At 34.0% G+C, this 22,932-nt stretch overlaps 1 protein-coding gene across 1 annotated transcript; it reads right to left on the bottom strand.

Moving 5' to 3' along the window:
• Positions 1-1,804: 1,804 nt before the first annotated feature.
• Positions 1,805-22,489, bottom strand: LOC130817837 (probable polyribonucleotide nucleotidyltransferase 1, chloroplastic). Its single transcript, XM_057683771.1, has 24 exons — positions 22,054-22,489; positions 19,729-19,797; positions 19,444-19,550; positions 19,019-19,061; positions 18,264-18,347; positions 17,727-17,791; positions 17,472-17,628; positions 17,334-17,390; positions 16,192-16,305; positions 14,237-14,500; positions 13,460-13,534; positions 11,634-11,747; positions 6,953-7,045; positions 5,766-5,944; positions 5,430-5,613; positions 5,284-5,331; positions 5,118-5,190; positions 4,882-4,955; positions 4,681-4,788; positions 4,491-4,585; positions 3,444-3,507; positions 3,241-3,294; positions 2,697-3,167; positions 1,805-2,220 (listed from the first exon to the last, which is right to left on the bottom strand). Exons 1-23 carry the CDS (start codon positions 22,324-22,326, stop codon positions 2,796-2,798), a joined length of 2,766 nt encoding a protein of 921 aa, XP_057539754.1. The 5' UTR covers positions 22,327-22,489; the 3' UTR covers positions 1,805-2,220; positions 2,697-2,795.
• Positions 22,490-22,932: the final 443 nt, after the last annotated feature.

The raw sequence follows: 22,932 nt of genomic DNA, 5'->3' as shown, positions 1-22,932 counted from the left end.
TGAATATTTTTTCTCATTATTTAAAACTTTTTTCCTTTAAAGGCTAGATATATAATAAATTTATGTACTCCATTTTTATTTTTTTAATAGTTTTTTCATTGTAGTAGTAATACAAAATCTAACATTAAAATGTACTGAGAATAAAAGATCTCTTTTAACCCACATTTCACCATTAAAGCTACTAAAATATAGAGGTTTTTTTTTTCAAATATTCAATTGTTAGATTAAAACATAAATGAAAAATTTCAGGTGGGTACAAAAATTATCAAATGGGGTAAATAATAAAAAGAAACAAAAAGATTTTTAAGGGAAAGTTATCAATAAAAGAATATAAAATATTGGTGTCATGATCAAAGTATTTAGTATCATTAGGTGTAAAAATTAAAGAAGACAAATTGAATGCAAGACTTATCCATGTTACTCTTCTCTGTGGATTTCTATATATTTGAATTCATATTCATATGGCACTAAAATATCTTTGTATGGTTCCAATTTAGTTTATCTTTCCCGTGCAGATATGTTTTTTTATCTCTCTCAAGCCGGAGGATTTCTTTAGCCGCGCTCTCCTTTATGGGTATGAGTTGCTGCCGTCATTCCCTCCCCAGATCTTGTCCATAGTTTTTCTATGAGTGGGATACACTGAGTAGAATGATGATGATGATAACACTAAAATACTAATTGCTATTTAAAGAAGACAATTTTCTATGTCTTTATGTTTTGTGATAATGATTGATTAAAGTCAATGATAGTTACTCTCCCATGTTGAATTGTTCTACCTAATCTATGTCTATTTTTAGTGGACAATTTTGGGTTGCAATTTCCAAAGCAACAAAAATTGTCTGAAAATACTCGGAATGCAATAATGATAGTAATATATGCAAATGCACTTAAAATGTTGTATACAAAACACTTTTTTCAAACCTCTAACATGGTATTTCACATTATATATTTGGTGTGAACATCTTAATTGATTATTTATTTTTTTAGTAATTATTTAAACATTCATGCAATCATTAGGTTTTCATTGATTTATATCTGTTGTTACATTTTATCCAAATAGATTAATTTTATAACAATAATATATACTTGCATCACTTGAATATTTTATTTATATGTATCTTCACACATACATTTATGCATTGCACGAATATCTATACTAGCAACCAACTATGGTTAATTTTCCAAGAATTGAGTTCTATTTTGTGGAAAAAATTTTAAAAATTACTACCACTCGCCTTTTACAATAGTTAATGTATACCATATAGAATATCTCTATTTTACTTATATGTATCTTCACACATTTGTGCATTGCACGAACATCTATACTAAATACTAGCAACCAATATATCCGATAGTCAATAAGTGCTTCAAGAATACTACCCTTTCTGTTGCACCCATTCTTTGGTACTTCTCCAAAATGACCAATGTAGTTATGGCCTATGGGGCAGGGACATGATCAAATGATCACGTCTCTCGACTCTCGTCTTTCTACATTGCTTGTCCCATTACTAGTCGACTTCCAATCCTTGCCTATCATGCTATGCAACACTCAACACCATAGCTTGTTCAAATCAAATAAACCTAATGAGGGCTAAGGGCTTCTTTCTCGTTTCTCGTATTTTGTTAATTGTCAAGGTGGAACGATAACTATCGAGTGTGCTCATGGAACTTGCTAACCCTAGTCGCACAACCCATAAGCTTCCTTAATATTAATCTTAATAACAAACCCAAACACTCGGGGCACAAGTAAATCTGTCAAAAACGCTCGTGCAGACGTTCAGATCGGGTAATTTCGATGAATATAAACACAAAAGAAAACAAACATAATATTCACTTCCAGGAAGATATAAACTTCAAGAACCTTTGTTTAGCTAAGAAAGCCCCCAAAACACATGCACACCCAAACAAAAGAAAACCTATATCTTTGTACAATGTTTTAACAAAAACATCTAAATTAAGCCAATGTTTTAACAAATATAATAGAACAGATGAAACAAGAAGAACTGCTGTTAGTTTCCAGTAACTTTTAGAATCAATAGACAAACAATAGTCAATTACCACTTTAATGATGGGATGAGCATGCATGATTTTGGGTCCAATCTGGGATCTTGCTTTTGCTGATGCTGTAATTAAACTGCCACTGTTTTCTATGCCAATGACTAGCGTCATCTATACCCCTCATGGCTTTTGACTTTTGAGAGGGAACTCCAACCTTTCACGCTGCAAAATCCATTGTAGAATGAGCAAATTGATATGACAATATTGAGTGTTGAGACAAGAAAATGTCCTAGGAAGTAGGAAATGTCTCAATGAGACAACTCTTATATAAACCTCATGATCTTCTAAGTCATGGATTTTGTCGTTGGGATTATGGGATGTCAATGAATTCCAAAATCATCGTCATCACAACAAATTTGTGTGTAACAGCGAAGTAGTACAACAACAACATTCCATTACCCAATGCCATTAAGTGGCTCGCACTTAGGGCGGGGTTTGAGGTCAGATGTACGCAATCTTACACTTGTTAGTAATAACACTAACAAATAGGTAGTTTCCAATTGACCTTGATAGCAAACATCATGTATAATTTCACATAAATAAGTGCATATGATTTAGTGAGTCATTTTACTACAATTCATTATAATCTTAAACCAAACTGTAAATAGTCAAGGAGGAAAACAACTATAGTCACATACCTTAGCTTCGGTTAGAACAAAGGTGAAATTTTTTGATTTGTAAGCGTTCATAGCTACAGCTTTCTTTGAAGATGAATTCCGGGTGCAAAAAACTCCGGACTATCCAATTTTAGCCTCTTTATTTACTAAACTAGTTTCGCTTTCACTTGTAGCTTTGTTTCCTTTCTTGGGCCTATCTCGAAGTACCTTCTCCGGATCTGTGTTGCTCTTTGAAGATGGTTTTGGAGTAGTTGATTTGATTTTTATAAGATCAACATTCTCTTCTAGTGGTTTGTCTTTCGCCGCACCAATAACTTTCTTAGTAACACTCTTAGTTACAGAACTTTCTTTCGGCACAGCAGTTCCTCGTTGCTTTGTGCTGGGAACTAACGGATCTGCATCAGGAATCAAAGCGCGTCGACTAAGGCGAAGCTGACCCTTCTCGTTCACCTCAATAAGTTTGACATCCACCCGGTCTCCAACTTTAAAAACCTGCATATTATCATCTGTCCTTCAGAACTTTGAGGATACAACAGAATGATTGTGAAATTTAGTTGGCACTTACATCTTCAGCTTTGGAGAGATAACCAGGACTCAGTTCACTAATATGGCAAAGTCCCTGAATGGACAATAAAAGCTCATCAGTTCCACATAACCAACTCAGTGTCATCATAATCAGCTGTTTGCATACTTTAGACTTAGATATAACAAGGAGAGGAATGGACGTCTAACAAAACTCAAAAGGTTTCACAATAGACCACAAGTTACCTCGCGTCCGGGAGCTATCTCAACAAAAACACCGTAAGGAGCAATAGATTTAATCTCACAATTCCTGGCACGGAAGAAAACACTCGGTAGTTATCTTCCAGATCCTATATTACTTTCTATCCATAACTATCAAGCAAATATTCAATAGAATGAGAGATAGAAAAAGAGAATATGCTATGAATGATTACCTTGTCAAACATCAAATTAAACAATACAAGTAGAATGGATTGAAAAGAAAACATATACACCCTCTAAACCCTTTTTGATTTACTTGAGCACTTTTCTTTGGAGATGAGAAAATGTTATGAGAATGATTACCTTGTCAAAATTCAAAATTAAAACCCATAATTGTCTTAAGCATTTTTTTTTGTGTTTATTGTTTTTTTTTTTTTTTTCTGAGATGAGAACATAATCATAACTTTCCCATACCATTTGTAGACCACCATTTTGTTTGGATAACAATATATGAGAGAAAGGAAAGGAAGAGCAGGGAATAATAGGAAAAGTCTCCCTAGCTTGTTTAAGAGGGGAAAAAGGAAGAGGAAGTGAAATAGCATTTTCCTTTGAAATCTTTCCACATTTGGAGAGATTGATTTAATAACAAAATTAAGAGACTTAATCTCTTCAAATCCCTCCCCTCCAAAATTGGTATCTAAACACAGGAAATAATATCCTTCTGAATCTCTCCCCTTCCTTTCCCTACAATTTCTTCAATCCAAACAAAGTGTTCAAGTCATCCTTGCATCTTAAAATAACTGTTTGTTGCTAGTGTAGGATATTAAAAAACGCTTGGCCATTTTCCTCTATGGGTATTTACACATAACATCGCGGCGCCCATCATCTAACTATACACTTCTATATATAGAAAAGGGCAATCTTCTAAACTAGACATTACTGAGTTCCTTATCTTCTGAGAATCCCTTTGTAAAATAAGAAACCTTGGCATATGCTTGTGGATCTATCAAAATATAGTTCAATGAAAGCCAAGTGTTCAGGTTCGGATTATGATCCAGCAAAAAGTCGAGAAGATTCTTCGCAAAAACAAACCTGTAGATATCCCCAATCGTGGGAACCATTGTTAGGTTTCCAATCATAATCTTAGACTTCTCCAGGCACTCCAAATCCTTTGCAGTAATTTTTACCTACACCCATCATTCAAACCGTTCAGTATAATTGGTTGGAGTACAATCATTAGGAATGGACATCACACACAATAGAAAATGAAAACTTTTCTTACCGTTCCATCATCATGAGTGTCAATTGCCTCAACTCCAGATTCTTCGATAATGTTTCTTACCGTCTTCCCTCCACTACCAATAATAAGATTAATCTTATCTGGCCTGACCTATATGATAGCCAAAAAACAAGATTCAGCATTCCTGTCATGAAATTGAAAAATAGTGTAATTGGTTTGAGTACAATCAATGGGGAAACTTACTTTCATGACATGAATTAATGGAGCATATTTAGAGAGCTCTTTTGATGGAGGTGGTGAACATTTTGACATCTCAGCTGATGAAGAAAAATGGGAAACGCATTCTTAGCAAAGAAGCATCAAGTAACAAAAAGGCTAACACAAAATACTTCGAGTAATTTCGACCAAAAATGAAGTAGAAAACAAGGCAACTATATCAAAGGTCCCATAACCACCATATTTATAAACAAAAAAAATACCTAAAATACGCTTTCGTCCATCCTTTGCCTGTAGAAGTGCCTGCTTCATAACGGGCAAAGTAATACCTCCAACCTATCATTACAAAAAGAAATATTCATAATAATGCTTGGCTTTAGTCTCCGACATATTTCCAAGTCTACATAATTAGACATCAAAATAGCTAACCTTGATGTCCATTTGGAATGCTGTAATGCAATCATCATTTCCTGCAACCTGCAGCCAAAAGATTAGTTTCAGAATAACATTAATAATATGTTGGTTTTACAAAAGCACGAAAAACATTTAACTATAAAAATTACTTTCTGAATTACCTTGAAGTCCATATCTCCGGAGGCATCCTCAGATCCTGTTATGTCTGAGAGAATGAGTGGCGTTCCGTCACCTCCAAATTCTTTGGTATCTAAAACCATACCCATCGCAATACCTGCGATTGGACACTTTACTGGGACCCCAGCATCTAGCAGTGCCAACGAACCTCCACAAACCGATGCCATGCTTCAAAAGTGGCATAAAATTTAGGAAAACAAATATATTCGCAATGAAAACAAATGGAGAAGAGTAGAATGGGAACTGATATTTTTCTACAAGCTTCAACAGTGAAATATTTTACTTTGGCACACCCAAATAACTCTAAAAAGAGAGTTTACCTTGATGAACCATTGCTTTCAGTTATGTTACTCTCAACACGTATTGTGTATGGGAACTTGTCATCTGAGGGTAGGACAGGTCCAAGAGCCCTCTCTGCAAGTGTTCCATGACCAATTTCTCTTCTACTTGGTGCTCCTACCCGTCCAACTTCTCCAACACAAGATGGCGGAAATGAGTACTGGAGTGTATACCATCCAGAGTAAGATCAATGATAATTTCCAATATTACATGCTACAGAAAACTCCACAACAGTTGGAGACAAATTGAAAGTTGAAGGATTTACTAGCCCTACTTGCTAATTTAAATTGATATCAAATTTCATGAAAATTCAGTTCATATGGCTCAAAATAGTAGCAACTTTGCTTATGACGGTGGATATTAGGATTCAATTACAAAATTCTTTGTACAATAAAGAACCATAATTGGAGTAATTGGACGCAACAAACATCTAATCATATTTCATGTGACTTGATAACTCTACCCACATCCTAAAAGATATACATATACAGCATAAACCTAATGGGGCAACAACAAGAAATGCTAAATCATCAAGGAACCTGCTTAAATAATTACACATTCTAGAGCGCCAAATGTTGCATAAGTACTTGCTGCAAACAACTGTATGATCGAACCAACCTGGCTCCATGGTAGTGCAGCTCATAGATCACACCTGGGCAACGATCCTACTGTGCATATGGGAGATGTTGGGAGTAGCAACGTGCTTGGGCTTAGTGCAGCTAGTATTATCAGAAAAAATACTCCTAAACCAAAAGCAATGAGTAGAATTTGTCTAGAAAGCAAGTCCGCACCACCACGCCCCCCCCCCCCCCCGATAAAAAACTAAAATTGACTTGGCACGTTCAAAAAATTATATCTAAATCATTGCAATGAATTCATCATAGTATTTTGTTCAGTTAGGAGTACAATGCCATTCATCTAGAGTTTTAGACCCGGCATGAATAAAATACTACGTGCATTATGGTGGTCGTATCGTAGTAATCTACAATTGCTCATATGGAGGGAGGAAAATCCACCTCCCAATTGTTTGGGCCAGAGGAAGCTGGCCAAGCAAGGAGTTTTTCCTTTATTCACAGATTAAGCCCTGTAAATAGCTTCGTCTTTTCTGCTTATAGGAGGCACAAAAAACATTTATATACCAGAAAACAATACATAGTAGTAAAAGTACCTGAAGGTAGAATCTCTTTGACTCATCGTCACCCTCTAGGCTGTCTATTCTTTGTGCCATTTGTTTGTCACCAAGGGTCACAACTGCCAGCGACTGCAGTATACATTATTTTTGCTCAAGTACAAGCAAACACTTCCTGATATTAGAGAAATAAAAGGACTACAGTACACCTTCAATCGTCAAACATCAGGAGAACAAATAGAATGGTTGGTGGAACCATGTGTGCAGCAGAAGAGAACACAACCTCTCAAATCAGATTGATATTTTTAGACAGGGAGATGATTGAAAAATGCAAATTGCAGATTTCACACTTTCAGAAGCTAAGAAAGACACAGAAGACTTTGACATCGGATGAAATGTACGGAAACACACAAAAAGCATTGCCAGTGACGAAATAAAACACCAGACAAAAAAGTAAGAACGATCACACTCAAAAAACACACTGAAATAGCCCAAAAATTAGCCGCTTAATTAATTATAATTAATTAAGTGTATCTGGGATTAGTATTTCTTAAGCGTGATATTTTATTGGGACTTAGTAAAATATTTTAATACAATCGGATATTAGTCGAAATTATTTTGGGACAAAAAGTAAGTTATACAATGAAGATTGAGTATAATCGAAAACAGATAAAAATTTGGTAATATCATTTGATGACACACATGCAACGATTGTGTCACATAGTTAGGTGTTCAAGGACACTAATCCTTATCACTCTTCACCAATATTAGTAAAAGAAGTCCCATATCATTCCATTATCAAAAAGAAAGTCACATATCATTCCATTATCAAAAATATAGTCATCATCTTCCTCATTTTATTCATTCAAAGAAAGACCAAAAATTAGAATCACTTTATACTTTCCTCTATTTTGAGATTTCATATACTTTGATTCAAATCTGAAGTTAGAGTATTTGTTTATCAATTGGGTAATTAGTTCAAGTATTGAAATTGGATTCATTTGGGTTCTCTTTAAGTTCTAATTCATGTGGTAGTATTTGGTTAGTGGTTACAATTTGGGATTTTGATTTATGTTCAAAGTTGAGAGTAATGTTCATTTCATTGGAACAAGATTCTGTCCGTTTGTTCCTGTCTGTTTTCGTGTGACAGTTACAGTCATTTTTAGGTTCTGGTTTCTTCATAAGATTTGTAGAGCTCGGAGACGCGGTCACGTGGGCACTTGAATAGCCTCAAAATGAGTTCGTATGAGAAAGTTATGCCCAAAATACTAACAGACTGTCATGAAAATCTAAAATAGTCAATTATGAGGTTAATTGTTCAAATTGGGATTTCAATTGGGTATTCCTTTAATCAAGTATTTACAATTATTTCATGTTTCTCTATTCGGTAATTATGGATGGTATGAATTTTTTGGGTATTATAGATGGTGATGCAAAAAGGAAGCTTGAATTGTTATCTTTTAGAGTTAGAAATTGATGCACACAAGGTGTTTGTTCAAATTCATCAATGAAGCTCTTTGGTTTTCTAATATGATTTTTGGTTGAAGAATTTGCTCATTAAAAATAACCTACAAACATCTAATATCTTTTAAAGCTAATTTAAGTATTTTTATGTTCAATTGATGATGGGAAAAATATTGGTTTGATTGCTTTGTTTATGTAATAACATTATTAGTATTGTGAAATGATTTTAATAAAAATTAATGTTTTGAATGTTATTGACTTATAAAATATGATTCTTGAAATATCGTATTATGAAAATGAAGTATGATTGTTGAGTTCAAAGAAAATCAATTGAATTATTGTTTTGTTTTATATTGAAATATTTGACATTGAAAAATGTCCATTTTTGGGAATTGGCAACGGGTATTTATATTCGAATTATTGTGAAATTCTATAGCTTGATAATAGGTAATGGTTATTCGGATCGATCTCGAGCCCCCGATCCCGTTTCGTTCTTGCAAGAACCGTATTTTCGGTGATGACGATCACCCGTGTTCTCAGGATTTAGATCAAGCCTACTTCCTAACGGTCCATATATTCCCACGTTTTAAAGTGCTGTTATATTATTCTTTTAATATGAGTTTTGAATGAATACGTTTGGTATATAAAGCTTTGTTTGTTTCGCAAATGAAATCATATGTTTCATTTGTCGTATTGTTTCGCTATTGACTAGTAAAGTAATAGCCTCGTTTTGATTTTCGCTATTAACTTGTAAAGTTATAGCCGTGTTTTGATTCACTATGAACCAAAGGTTCTTAGTCGTATTTACATCGATATCAAACGGTCTATTAAAAGAGTTTGGGTTTTGATAAATTAACGTTTTATAAGGAGTTACCAAATGAGGAAAAGATTAAATTGGAGATGTTTGTTAATGACTTGTATATAAATGTAATAGTTTGTCGGATTACTCAACAATTCAATTATTGACAGTCTTTGATGGGGCCTATCCCTTATCGGGGATAGATCCATTTTCAGGTTAGCTCTGTTGTCGAGACGATGCCTACTTGTAATATGTGTTATGTGCGAGGTAAGGACTTGTTTTTGAAATACATAATGTAAATTATATATTGTAAATTAAATTGGAGTAATTTCGTAATGTTTTATAAATAGTATTCACTTAATAATGTAAAAAAGTTTTAAAATACTCTGATTTTGGTTTGCTGTGGCTATCGAGCCACAGGTCGGATTCAGCCCAGACTTCTATGAGTCTTCCGCTGTGCTTTGTAGACAGTATTATCATACTGTTTAAGCTGGTTTGGGCTGTTTCACACACCAAGATAAATCCCATGCCATGGCTGCCAATATATTCATAATGTCAATCATAGGGGTGTGCAAAATAATCCGATCTGAAATATGTATATCCAATTCGGTTTTCAACATGCAGATATTTAAACATAAGGTTTTGAATTTTTGGATACAGATCATAAGATTTTAAAAACTGGATGTATCCGATTTTATTTTTTCATATTATTATTATTTGGGTGAATAATGAGCTGAACACTTTCATTTTCTTAGTAGGCCCACGAACATTACAGTAATAATGCAGGGCAGCGATTGTACAATGAGACCAAAACCCTAAACTCAATCCTCTATTCTCACTTCCTCAGTAAAGCTTGATCTCTAATTCTCTACCAGCAAAACCCTATATTCCAAACTCAGATCATCTTCTCTTGGCACCTCTCCTCTCAAAGCATCGTCTCACTCAAGTGATTCGTAAGTAGGGGTGTGCACTAATAGACCGGACCAGATATATCCGACCCGGTATCTGGTACGGTCCGAAACCTAAAATCAGAATTACACTGATCGTTGTTTTTGTTAAATATTACTATTATTATATACTTCTATGAGACAAATATTACATTTTCTTTTCTTAAACTCACGACATTGCTGCTGTACACGATTCCTAGAAGCATATATACTAGTATTAAACTTTAAACCTTACTTATTATGCTTCTTTAAGTCTGACCCAGAAATCAGAAGACTCTTCTGGTCAGTTCCAGGCAGCAGCAACAGTCAACAAGAAGTATAACTAGACAGTAGAAATTATAGAACTCCTCTTCAAAATTTTGAACCCACTTTCCACCATTTCATTATTACTTAACCAAACATCCACTTTGCATTCAAACAAACAGTAAGTGTAAAGAGTCAGCTCCATTCTTCTACTGCGTGACAATTCTTCTTCTAATGTTAGTTGTGGGTTTCTTGTAAGTAACTCATATTTTGCAAATTCAATAACTTTGATAGTATCACTTTACTAGATTACTAGTATGTTGATATAAGAGTTTTAATTGGACTGAATCTTTTTAACATATATAAACATTAATATATTTACTGCCTAATCAATCCAGTCCAAAACCCAATTGCACCCGGAAAATACAAGGTCGGACTGGTACGGGATTAGATTTGTCTCCTATTTAAGCAAATCTTTAATTCCAATTCTGGTTCGGTTTAATTAAAGCTGGTGCTGTGACGGTAAGATTTCTAATTTTTCCTCTTCTCTTTGGCTTTATGGTTAAATTTCAGTTTCAATTTCAGTTTCGAACGGCCAAAAATTGTGTATTACATTTTCATTTTATGATAAAAGTACTCAGATTGTCTTCTATGTTTTCTGTTTTCTCCAAATCAGTTCTTCCGATTTTTTCTTGTGAGTCATATTTTTAATTGATTGTCAAATTGTCCCAGAAATTGGTTAGTATATAGTTTGCGAATCTAAGTTTCTGATGTGTAAAATACTTGAATATTATGTTGGCTGATCTAAAATTCTCATTTGTTATACTTGAATATTATGTTTGATAATCAAAAATTCTGATTTATAAGTTGTAATACTAGTAAGTCATTCAGATTTGTAATACTTGCAACTCGCAAGTAGTATCTGGGAATCCGAGGTAAAGAGGTACACAACTTCTAACTAATAGAACTAGAAGAGTCACTCTGTAGTATGCAAAGATCATTTCCCATAATTGTAGTATGCAAAATAGCAGAATGATGCAGCTACAATGCAGAAGTATCAACTGGAAATTTATGCTAAAATACAGGAAAGGCTAACTACGCATTAAAAACAAAGAAAAACAACAATACTTACAAAGAGGTTATGCATCACTAGCTTTGGGACATACTTAAATGAAGTTTTTCACCATATCAAGAAACATAAAGCCGACAGACATGTGTACCTAACACCTAAAACAAAAAAATGATGTGCTAAAAGAATAAATCAAACCTGCGTCTCTCCTCGCGTGAAAAGAGCACTTCCATGGGCTCTAGGAAGCAATCCACATCTAGAATTGATAGAACGAATCGCTTCAGGAGTTCTCCCATCACTTCTTCGTCCTCCCTGAGAGAAAGAAGATAGAACTTTAACAGAAAAGCTAAAACTGATCACAAGCAACTGCTACTTGTAATTAATAAAACTAGGTGTGAACCATATAAGCTAGAATTCCAGTCCGATTTCCAAGTCCAATATAAGTGCATCAACATGCTTTCCAAGCGAAATTATGGATGCTATATCTATGTAATGTGAGGTTTCTTGGATAAAGAAAAGGGCGAAAAAACAACCAAGCTTGCCAAAATATGGGATTGATTACAAGGACCAAGAAATCAATGTCAGAAGGGAAAGAAAAAGAACAAAATAATTGATAAGGAAGAAAATTGAACCCCACTGCTTCTCCATTTTGATTAGCCGAAAGGGCGGAAGATTAAATGCCTTTCCAAAGTTGGTTAATCAATCATTCCAATCAGAAATCTCCCAACATCCCATTAATATTTCTCCTCTCTTCCATAGCCTTGACATTCAGTTGTATGTCTCTTCTCTTCACTCGATTTCAGCCAGTGGTTCCCTCCTCTGTGCCTACCAACAGCCCCTCTCTCTTATTTCACTATCTCGATATTTGGCAAATCATTTTCGTGGTTATGTGGTTATCTTTTAGACAATAGCTCATAGTTGCGACCATGAGTGCTTTTCGCTCCATCTTTTCCAATTAAGTGAATTAAGGATGTTCACATATTTCAATAGCACCCCTGTTTAGTTTATATAATGGAGCTACACGCATGGTCTTCTTTCAAAAAAGTTGTTTTTAATTAGCCAAAGTGGAAATTAGCTTTAAAAAGGCAAGCAAATCAACAAGTTTAAAATAGGCATAATTACTTTACTTCAAATCATTTTAATGAACCTCTTGTCCCCAGCCAGAGCTTAATTTAGGAGGGCCTCCTTATTTCACAATCAATGCTAACTATGTCGAAGTACATATTTAGCCATTAGACACCATATATTACTGTAAGTCAACTCTATATTTTAAAAAATTTGAACTACTACATTGTAATTAGCTAACAAAATATTCTTCCAAAATTTTGCTTGAAAAAGGTTAAATATTATTCTAATCAACAACAATGTCAGTTTTAATCCTAGAAGATTGGGGTTGGCTATATGAACCCACTATATCAGTTCCAATGGTTGTCCACATGTATTCTTCTCCATTCATTTCGATTTTCTAACATCTCAATTTGTAAGTCTAATGGTTAAGCTTTTCCCGTTAGAGGACTAAGTGTATTTGGAGACTAAAGTCCATATATCTAATCTAAGTACTCTAAAGAGAAAGTGTTTCCTTTAATATACATTATACTATTCACAAGTGTATAGGATCTTGAACAAAAACTAAACTATACGCCATGGGTATATCTAATAAATCAGTTATGGTTAAAGTATCCTAGCAGCAACCATTCTTTACTCAAATCAAAGGTCAGAGCATTTAAGTAGCCCCTCGAGACTTGGAGAAGTGTTGCACAATTGCACTGTAATTTCCCTCCTACTTTGTGATAACTTAATGTCTTGGCCCAAGTAAAAACAAAATCTTAACATGAACAGAAACTTCCCTAAAAGCATCTATTCCTGTTTGGCAACAAAAAAAATTGATAGATAGCTGAAAAGTTGGCAGTCATCAAAGTTATCATAAAATCATGCAGAGTCAACAAAACTAATAAGTAACATTGAATTGCTAACAGTGATAAAATGGAAAACATAGTTTAAACCAGGCCTCTTTGTTGGTATACCTCGACAATACGTCTCCGCAGGTATTTGGATGTAGTCTCCTTGAAAACCAGCTTCACATCTACCTCGGAGAACAACTGCAAATAAAACAATAAATTCGATTACAGTAAAAGCAATACTACCTAAATGTTTATCACACCCTCCTCCCTTCCCTCACCAAACTACAATAAGAAAATTGGTAAGTGTCATTAATATTCCTTTCGAACTAATTTGACAAAGCTAGGCAGAAGTTAACATCCCTGCAACTGTTCTACATTTCAGTAAGAGGGGTATTAGTCCTTTTTGGTGTAGTTGACTAAACTTAAAAAAATTAACATTCCTGTAACTGTTAATGTACTTCATTCCAAATAACACAGCTCAGAACAGTTTGTAACATAAAGAATTTTGGCATGTATTAACTACAGCACTAAGATACTTCATGATGATTCGTGAAATGTGTGGAGCATAAAGTTGACATTTCTCACTTTGTGACAGCCACAACCTCACAAGTCACAACACCAAGAATATGTAGATTTACAGTTCAATGATCATTACAAAATCAGTGAAAACTTTCAGATTAAAGAATGAGTATTACCTTCAAGATGATCTCTATTTCTAACATTTAGAAACTAGGTCAAAACAGAGAATGATCATTGGAAACTTTAAATAGACAAGAAAAGCCTCTAATCCTGATATTACAGATGCATCAAGGTAAGAGGGAATGAGGAGACAAATAATATGCAGACAAGTAGATATTTATCAAACGTATGTCAAACGATGAAAAAGAGTCCAGGTTTTACCAAGGGAATCGAAATTCTTGGAGATGGCTTTATATGAACATCACCTTCATCAACTTCACCATCAACAACCACTTCCTCGTCTTCATCCTCATCCACATACAAATCTGGCACAGTTTCAGCAGCCATAGTAGCCCCAATCTTTTCAACATAGCCCCTCTGAGTAAGGATATCTACAACTTTCTCTTCTAGTGCTGCAAGGGCCTTCCTTCTCGGTATTTTTTTCTTTATTTGCAAAGCATGTACCAATTCATCTCCAATGATCCCCTTCAGGATGGTCAAAAAGGGAAAAAAAGGAATATTTAGTTATGCTCATTCATTCGTTATATAAACCAAGTTTGGCGAAAATTTAAACTAACACATTATTACAAGCAAATTCATTCATTTCTAGCATCTGCAACAAGTTGTTGCATCAATAGGGTACAGCCAAAAGATATACAGACAATGAACGATAGTCAAATAACAAAAAAATGACTCTATTCACTTGGTTTGATCACAAATTATTCAAAATGTTCATGTTAAGCTAAATTTCCACCCAATACATATATTAGAGGAAGAAGAAAACCAAACCTTCGATGATAACAAGATAAAAATAGTAACTGAAGCCCTCACATATCAGAAGAGGATAGATGCTAAGATTACTCTGCCTAACTTTGTTATGCAGCATGAATTATCCATGAATTACAAAAAATGCACAAGTTTTTGTCCATGCAGGAATTAAAATTTGAGCAAATTTAATTTTAAGGGGAAATAAGAGGAAAATGTGCTCCAAGTGAAACTGCTCTCTCTTTTATCCATTGTCAAAAATCAGAAAACAAGAATGCCATCTTCATTGTATATCCTTTTGTTTCTTGCATTTGCAGGTCATTTTTACTCATAATTTTCTGAAACAATAAGTATAATACCAGTAGGAAGACGGTTAAAGAAGGCATCACCCATGCACAAAAGAGGACTAAATCCAACTACCATGCTTAGCTAAGAGAATATTGATCTTTCACAAATAATCATGAAAAGAGCAAGTGATTGGTCACTACTTAATAGTTTAACACTTAGCCACAGATCTTCCATATTCTAATAAAATTAAGTAATCTCTAATAGAAAAATCAAGTCTAGAGTTTTGAGAGACACCAATTTTCCTTTCAATCTCATCATCTGACTGAACCAGTGAAACATAATGCACTTATTAGTTCGCCCTTTAAATTCGCAATTCGGTCAAAATGACTCAAAAATAGTTTAAAACCGACCACAATTTGCTTTTTTTGATTTGCAATTTGCGAGGCGACCAGCGAATCATGTGACACTGGACTGGATAGTGGGAAATAGGGAAAGTGAGAGTCTTTACAACTTTCTTTGCCAAGCCACTGGCTATAGATTTCTAGCTGATCTAGAATGAACCAAGCAAAGAGATTCTCATATATGACAAAAATAACCCAAGGATAAAAGGCAAGGAGATTTTCAGCTATAATCAACAACTTTTACGCACTGGCTCACTTTGCAATCATAATCTTACCTTCTCGTTTCTCAAGTTATAAAATTCCATCTGGTTGTCTCTCATTCTTAATGAATTATAATTCTACCTATTTGGATATCCTATTATTCTAGTGAAGTTTCTAATATGTTAAAGCATTTGATATGTCAAAATCCAAAGTTTTTTGGATCAAAATAGAAGACATGGTTGGACTGGTTTCTCTATTTTTCTTTGTGTCCTTAGAATGACAACTACTGTAGAGCAACATAAGTAGGTAAATGCAGAAATTTTCAAATAATGGTTATTTAATTATAAGTTATAAGTTATAACATAAAGAATGACAAAGCAGATAAGGTGCATCACCTTACACATCTATTAAAAAAAGACTATTGAATTTTATCTGCCAAACTGTCATAAAGACGAATAAATAAGTACCAAGAACTTCAAAATAAATAACATCATAGATATGTGCTTGCTTCGACTCCAATACCTCGACATGCCTATACAGCTCTGGAGGAGGCAATTTTATAGCATCAACCATTTTAGGTTTCCCACACTTTTCAGCCAAAACTTCCACTTCTTTACAAATTGCCCGTACCGCTTCCTGAGAACACAATTTCACACAGGAAAAAGATTTAGTAACATTTTATTATAGAGTACATATTTGAACAAGCATAACTATTCATGACGCAATGCACGAGTGTGTGCGTGCATACATTCACAAAAGTTGAAAAACTAAAGGCTGAACATGGAAGTCAATTTCTTCATAAAATTTATCAACTTAACTATATACCATATAGACCATAACCTTAGCCTGGCAGCAAGGAGCCATGGACAACCAAATTACAGTAAAAAGTTGTGACTGCATCCCACATAGAGGCAAATTCCTTCTAGTAAACAACGCGAAAAATATTAAAAATCAGTTATTGTAAAGAAACACAAAAGCTACACCCTGAAGCAACAAACGCAAGCTAACATGCCTCTCTCACATGCCAATCTGAGTCATGTTTATACATTCTGTTGTAGATACACGTAGGATGTAGCTCTAGTCTCATACAAACTTGTAGCCATCCACGCTACCAGTAATCTGAATAATTGTAAGCTCATGGTATTGCTCCCCGGCTTGGGATCACAGAAAAATATCCAAAGTTCAGTGTTGCTTGATCAACTCTCAAAATGATTACAGTTCAGAGTTGCAACAGGCAAAACCATATTCTTTAATTACTGCCAAACAAGTCCAAGGAACAAAGTAGAACATATACACAATCAAAAGAGTTGAATTAGGAGGTTGGCAGTAGACCAAGGAGATTCTCAGATTAGCGGCACTGCCAAAGATAGAAAGATTACTTTTATCTTCTCTTTTTAAGACGAAGATGCCAACAACTGGATAAGGAAAATTACATAGCTTCAGGATAAATGCATTTTTGGGTTTCTGAACATGATTTGATCATCTACCGGGTAAATTACGCAAGCAGAAGAAAACAGAGACAGAAGAATGTGGGCCCATTCTTTCAATGAGACCACATGAAACGTTTTCATCATAAACACAGAAAAGCAAAGACAATGCTCAGTAACAAAGAAAGAAACCAAATATTCACAGGCAATAAATTTGGCAGCAGGAGCGTAAACTACCTGCCCAACTTCTACAGCTTGCAGCAGCTTTTCTTCTGGGAGAAAATTACAATAACCCTGCAATAAGTTCAATTTTCAAAGCCAAGAATCTTAAGATAGCATTTATCGTAAGTAAAGCAATACAAATACATTACAAACCTCGATCATCAGAATAGCACTATCGGTACCCGCTAGTACCAGATCTAACTCTGACTCTTCCATGTCCTTAGTAGTAGGGTTTACAATATACTTCCCACCAATAAGACCTACGCGGACTCCGGCAATTGGCTTTGTGTGTGGTAACTCTGACAGAGCACTGTCATCCAATTATTAGAAACAGTTGCACATTTTAAAATAACACCCATATGAAAATTTTATGAACAATTATCATGTCATAGTTCTTATCTAACATACACTGCAATTCCAGCTGCCGTGACTGCCAATGAATCAGGAGGATGCACTCCATCATAACTTAAAACCTTAAACACAGAAACATTAGCGTCAATGAAAAAAGCATTAAGTGACATCCCCAAATTAAGGACAGCAGAAGAAAATGAATATAAAGCACAAGAGAAACAAGAAACCTTTCAAGGTAATCAAGATATCTGGAAAAAATCTATGAAATATAAATCCAATAGACAAAAGAGGAAATTGCACTTCATGTCATTAATGAACAATCAATCTTTCTTCCAAGACTACATATTTTCTGTTGTCAATTGCGGGATTTCAAGCTCAAGAATTTAATCTTTTACACACTCTCTGCAAACACTCATTTTAGTAACCAGACAAATTGAGTTTCATACAAGTCATAAGCACTCATCAGTCATCAAGATACATTTTCCTCAACAGAAAGATAAAACCCTTATAGAGAGAACAGAGGGTCCAGAGATACTACTAGGATATGAACCAAAGCAAAAGAAATGTTGTCAGATATGTTAAAGGATTTCATACCCAAGATAAAATCTGAGTTTCGTGGTAGAAGCCCTTAAGCATAGTAGGACGCAATGGCCTATCAATCAGCCTACAAATTAGAACCTGCGTGTAGAGTCACAACCAATACTGAGATATATAAAGCAGGAAAAGCAAGCCAGGTGCCGCTACAGTTGGTGGTGAACTAGCTTTGGGAAAAAACGTAGTTGGCTCAGGATTAACTCATTTTTATTAATTCCAGATAAACAAACAGCCTTTCTTAACAAGATATCACGATACTAATAGAAGCAATTCTGGGGTTATTTATTTACGGAGGCCCAAATTACAAAACTAGAAGATTTCATGTCATTTTCTTAAGAATGATGTGCATATAAAAACTGAGTAAGCATAGTACAAAATATTTTACAAAATAATTTGCCGAATCAGCAATAATTACGTAAGGAAGTTCAATATGTATTGATAGATAAAACCCTAGAAATTTTTGACATGTAAATTGTCAAAAACCCTCTTAATTTTATTCATCAATCTAATGTTCCAACAAATTAGATTTAAATAAGCTCAGGTAGGTGATAGGACCTAAATTTCTCATGGAATAGAGAATAATTAATTATGTGCGGGATTGAAAAATATTTACATAAACAAGTGTCACTGTGACTAACTAATAACACCAATTTATATTTATATAATGATCATTGTAAAAGTGGGATAAAATAAAGATGATCATTCACTAGATGCAGCAGGTTTATAATCAATTAATAGTATTATAAGACAAATACCTCATGATCCTTTGGCCTCCCTTCACGTTTAAAAAATCCACCACTGCAAGTTAAAAAATTACGAGATGGAGAAAAAGTTAATTCACGTTGAATTCTTCAAATAAATTTGTCCAGAAAGTGAATTAAAAAGGTCCTCCAAGAAGGCTGATGCCAGTTTAATGCACTTCTGGATAAATGAAGTCCACATGTGACATGGCAACTATCAGAACTCTTTTAAGATACTGTCAATATATAGGGGTTGCTACAGGACTTAGTTCTTGACTAATTACTTTCGGGGGGGAGGGACTAAAGCAAGTTCAGTGAAACTTTTCAAAGGACAAATCAGACAAGATGCAACTTTGGAGAAAAGGGGGTCCCTCATTAACGGCCGAGCACTTCACGACATGTCATTTTTGACTAAAATATTAAGACATATACAAAGATACCTTGTACGACCAGCCGCTGAAAAACGCTCTTGATAGTTTACAGAAAGAGGGAAGAAATCAGATGGCTCACTAGGAATATCAGACAAACAAACAGTTGTATAGACTATCTGCATGAAGAAATGGAATTTTGTAAAGTACACACAAATTAATAAAAAGGATAAATTAAAATAAATTGATAGAGCTACCAAGGCTACACATGAACACATCAATAACCAGGAACATGTACATTACTCATTAGCAAAAATATAACTAGAGGATTCAGAGGGGTAGACTGTTTGAACTTACCGTTTCTCCGTCTGTCACTGTTACAGCACTACTAGCTTGTCTACCAATATGACCTGTCTCGACCAAGATCTGTTCAATAATCAACAATAACTCTTTTAGATAGACTGATGAATGGACAATATTTTAAGCGGAATTTCTTCTTTAATTCTGGTAGTTGTATGAGCTTCTAAGTTCATTGGTGTTTTAATTTCTTTCTCAATTTTTAAGCACACTTTATTCACTAATTGTCCATTTGGTTAACAAAAAGCTCCAAGTCCAAATACGTAGAAGTTAGAGCCAGTGTTAGAGATAAGATAACACAATCTTGACATCAAATACAATTTTAGCAAAAAGTAGAGATTCTGAATGAACAAGTCGTTTCTTCTCTGGTGGTTAATCTACACCAAATAACAAAACTCAATAATTTTGTTGCTATACATCAGTTCTCGGTTACTTGAAAAAAATTCTATTATAACTTTACGTACACTCAGTGTTGCCTTTTAGGGAATTTTCTCTGGGATTCTCATTCTCTAGTTGAAAGATTTTCAATTCATTTGTCTTTTTTTTCAGTTCATAATTTGTTCATTGGTTACACATTTGGTTTTACAATATTAAATAAAAACAACTCAATAACAATAAAATTGTGTACACGTTAAAATTAAACAAAAACTTTTCTATAGAATTAAAAAAAACATGTTTGCCCTTCCATCATGATTTGCACATGATTTTGATTGATATGGTGAAGGCATATGACAAAGTACTAAGGGAAGTAATGTGATGGGTTATGCAAAGAAAGGTACGCCACGTAAGTAAATCTATATAGTCTAAGACATGTGAAAGAAAGTACAAATCAATGTTAGGACATGTGGAGAAGGTACTAAATTTAACTATTGGTCTATATCAAGTTTCTTCTTTGAGGCCTTTCATATTTGCAACAATCCTAGATAAGATAACAAGACCAACCAAATTTTACGCTTATGACATCATATTAGAGGAAAATACGAAAGATGGGTCAATGCTACGCTAAAGGCGAGGCAAAAGGTTTCAATTAAGTATGAGTGTATAACTTAGTATAGAAAATGTCACTTTGACATAAGGATCATGGCAGTAATGTTGTGAACTTAGATATTATAGAGCATCTTCCAAGTGAGTGTTTCAAGTACATCGACTCAATGTAGATATTGCTCAAGATATTAAGTGTAGATTCATTGACACTACTTACTACGTCAAAACCCAACTTCCATGTCAAAAGTCTAAAACATTCATCACCAGGCATGGTAATAGAACATGATGCTACAAAAAATTCCACTGGTCTTCACTACCTTCTTTTTCTTGGAATGTAACATTTTATTGGATAACACAAGAATCAAGATAGAAAATGTCACATTATACACCCTTTTTTCTTTTCTTTTCTATTTGTGTGAATATAAATAACATTTACCTTCAAAATATAGGCATACCACATTCATTTTATTGCCAACTTCCCCCTGCTCTAGTATTACTCACCTCTAACTTTTGTATTCAAGCTTGTTAGCAAATATGGGCACATTCAAAATCAGACTCACTATTTTAATATCAAGAACACAGTGCTTGCTCCAATATAGCCAAATTTTAAACTTTCTCAAAAGTGTCTCTTCCCATCCTTTCCTCATGTGCCCCGTCATTTCAATGTACAAGTACAACATCCCATCGAAATATGTACTACTCCATTGCACTCGTTTTCCAGCATTATCTTCTAAAAGCTCTCACATTGGAGAAGAAAATGTAGAAGAGTATAAGTGCAATGCCTCCACAAACAAACTTAATTTTCACTAATTTACATCTGTTCTATAGGCATTAGCCACCTCTCCGTGTATTGCAAACATAATTTATTCTCATAGAAAAGCGTCCTATTACCATCCCATGCTAATATACTCTGAGGAGTATAGCCATCAACTTAAGCTTTCTATTGAATTAGTTTCTTAAGGTATTGAATTAGTTTCTTAAGGTCATGAATTCAAATGACACCCTTCAAAATCGAATTTAGCACATGCAATGTTTTTCAAGCTTTCTTCAATGTTTTTTGGGCACATACTCAAGAAACCATAGCTTCATTTGGGTTGCATTTAGACAAGAGTTTAAGCACCTCAAAATTTACTACCTAGAATGGTTTTCCAATAAATCACTTGTTCCAAACAACAAATTTACTTTAAAACAACACAACAAACAAAGCAAAAATTCATAGAATTTGGAAACAATTCTAACAAACTAACTCTAAAAAACCCAATTCAACAACAAACAAAATACCCATCAAACCCAAAAATCCATCCCAGAAAAAAAAATGGTGTAAAGAATTAAAGAACTTACATGTCTATCTCCAAATGGGATTCTAACAGAATAAGGCAGAAGGGCATCTGGGGATGACTCGGAAATTGGAGCTTCAGACAAAGCTCTAATACAAAACCTTCTTCCATGGAAAATTCTTGGAGAAAGCAAATGGAAAGAAGGAAAAGTGTTGAAAGATTTAAAGCGAGAAAAAGTAGAAGCAGATAGAAGAAGCTTACAATGCTTTGATTGTGAAGAAGGAAGTGTAGAAGAATGTGGATAATTATGAGTTAATGATAATGAATTTGCTAACATTTTTTCTTAGAATTCTACTTTCTTTTGTCTTTGATTTGATTGTGATGAGTGTTGAGTGCTGCTCTATGCCGGCGTTGTTCTTCTTCTCGGCTTGGAAGTTGGAAGTTCAAATAGAAGAAGATGAAGAAACTACACGAATTTGCCTTATCTCTTTGTTTTTCAATTTCATTCTATTTTCTACTCACAATCTTATTATTACTATTATTATTATTATTATTATTATTATTATTGAAAATTATTGGAAATTATTATTATTATTATTATTATTATTATTATTATTATTATTATAGGTAGATTGATGAATTAAAATGATTATTGAGAATTAAATTTATAACTTTTAACCGAAAAGTTTTACTTATTCTTTGCCAACACAAATCCTATTTTCCAATATTCTTTTTATATTATTTCATTCATGATTCATCTATAGAAAATACATGAGTTTTAAAAATCAACTAGCTTTCTTAGTTTTAAAAAAATGCTATTAAATTTACTATATAAGGTATACATGATGATTAAAAAATAGTGTAGTTGCTATGAATAATATAAAAAGATTATAATAGATTGTATAAATAATAGAAAAAGTTGTACTGAATGATCTCACTTGTT

Source organism: Amaranthus tricolor, chromosome 1 (assembly GCF_026212465.1).
Source record: "Amaranthus tricolor cultivar Red isolate AtriRed21 chromosome 1, ASM2621246v1, whole genome shotgun sequence".
Taxonomy (NCBI): domain Eukaryota; kingdom Viridiplantae; phylum Streptophyta; class Magnoliopsida; order Caryophyllales; family Amaranthaceae; genus Amaranthus; species Amaranthus tricolor.
This window is presented reverse-complemented; position numbering and strand designations above follow the sequence as displayed.

Coding starts and splice junctions, on each gene's coding strand:
- LOC130817837 (XM_057683771.1), bottom strand. CDS start 22,326: ATGTTAGCAAATTCATTATCATTAACTCATAATTATCCACATTCTTCT. Junction 17,391..17,471: donor GTGCTATTCTGATGATCGAG/GTTTGTAATGTA, acceptor AACTTATTGCAG/GGTTATTGTAATTTTCTCCC. Junction 5,614..5,765: donor GAAAGCAATGGTTCATCAAG/GTAAACTCTCTT, acceptor CCACTTTTGAAG/CATGGCATCGGTTTGTGGAG.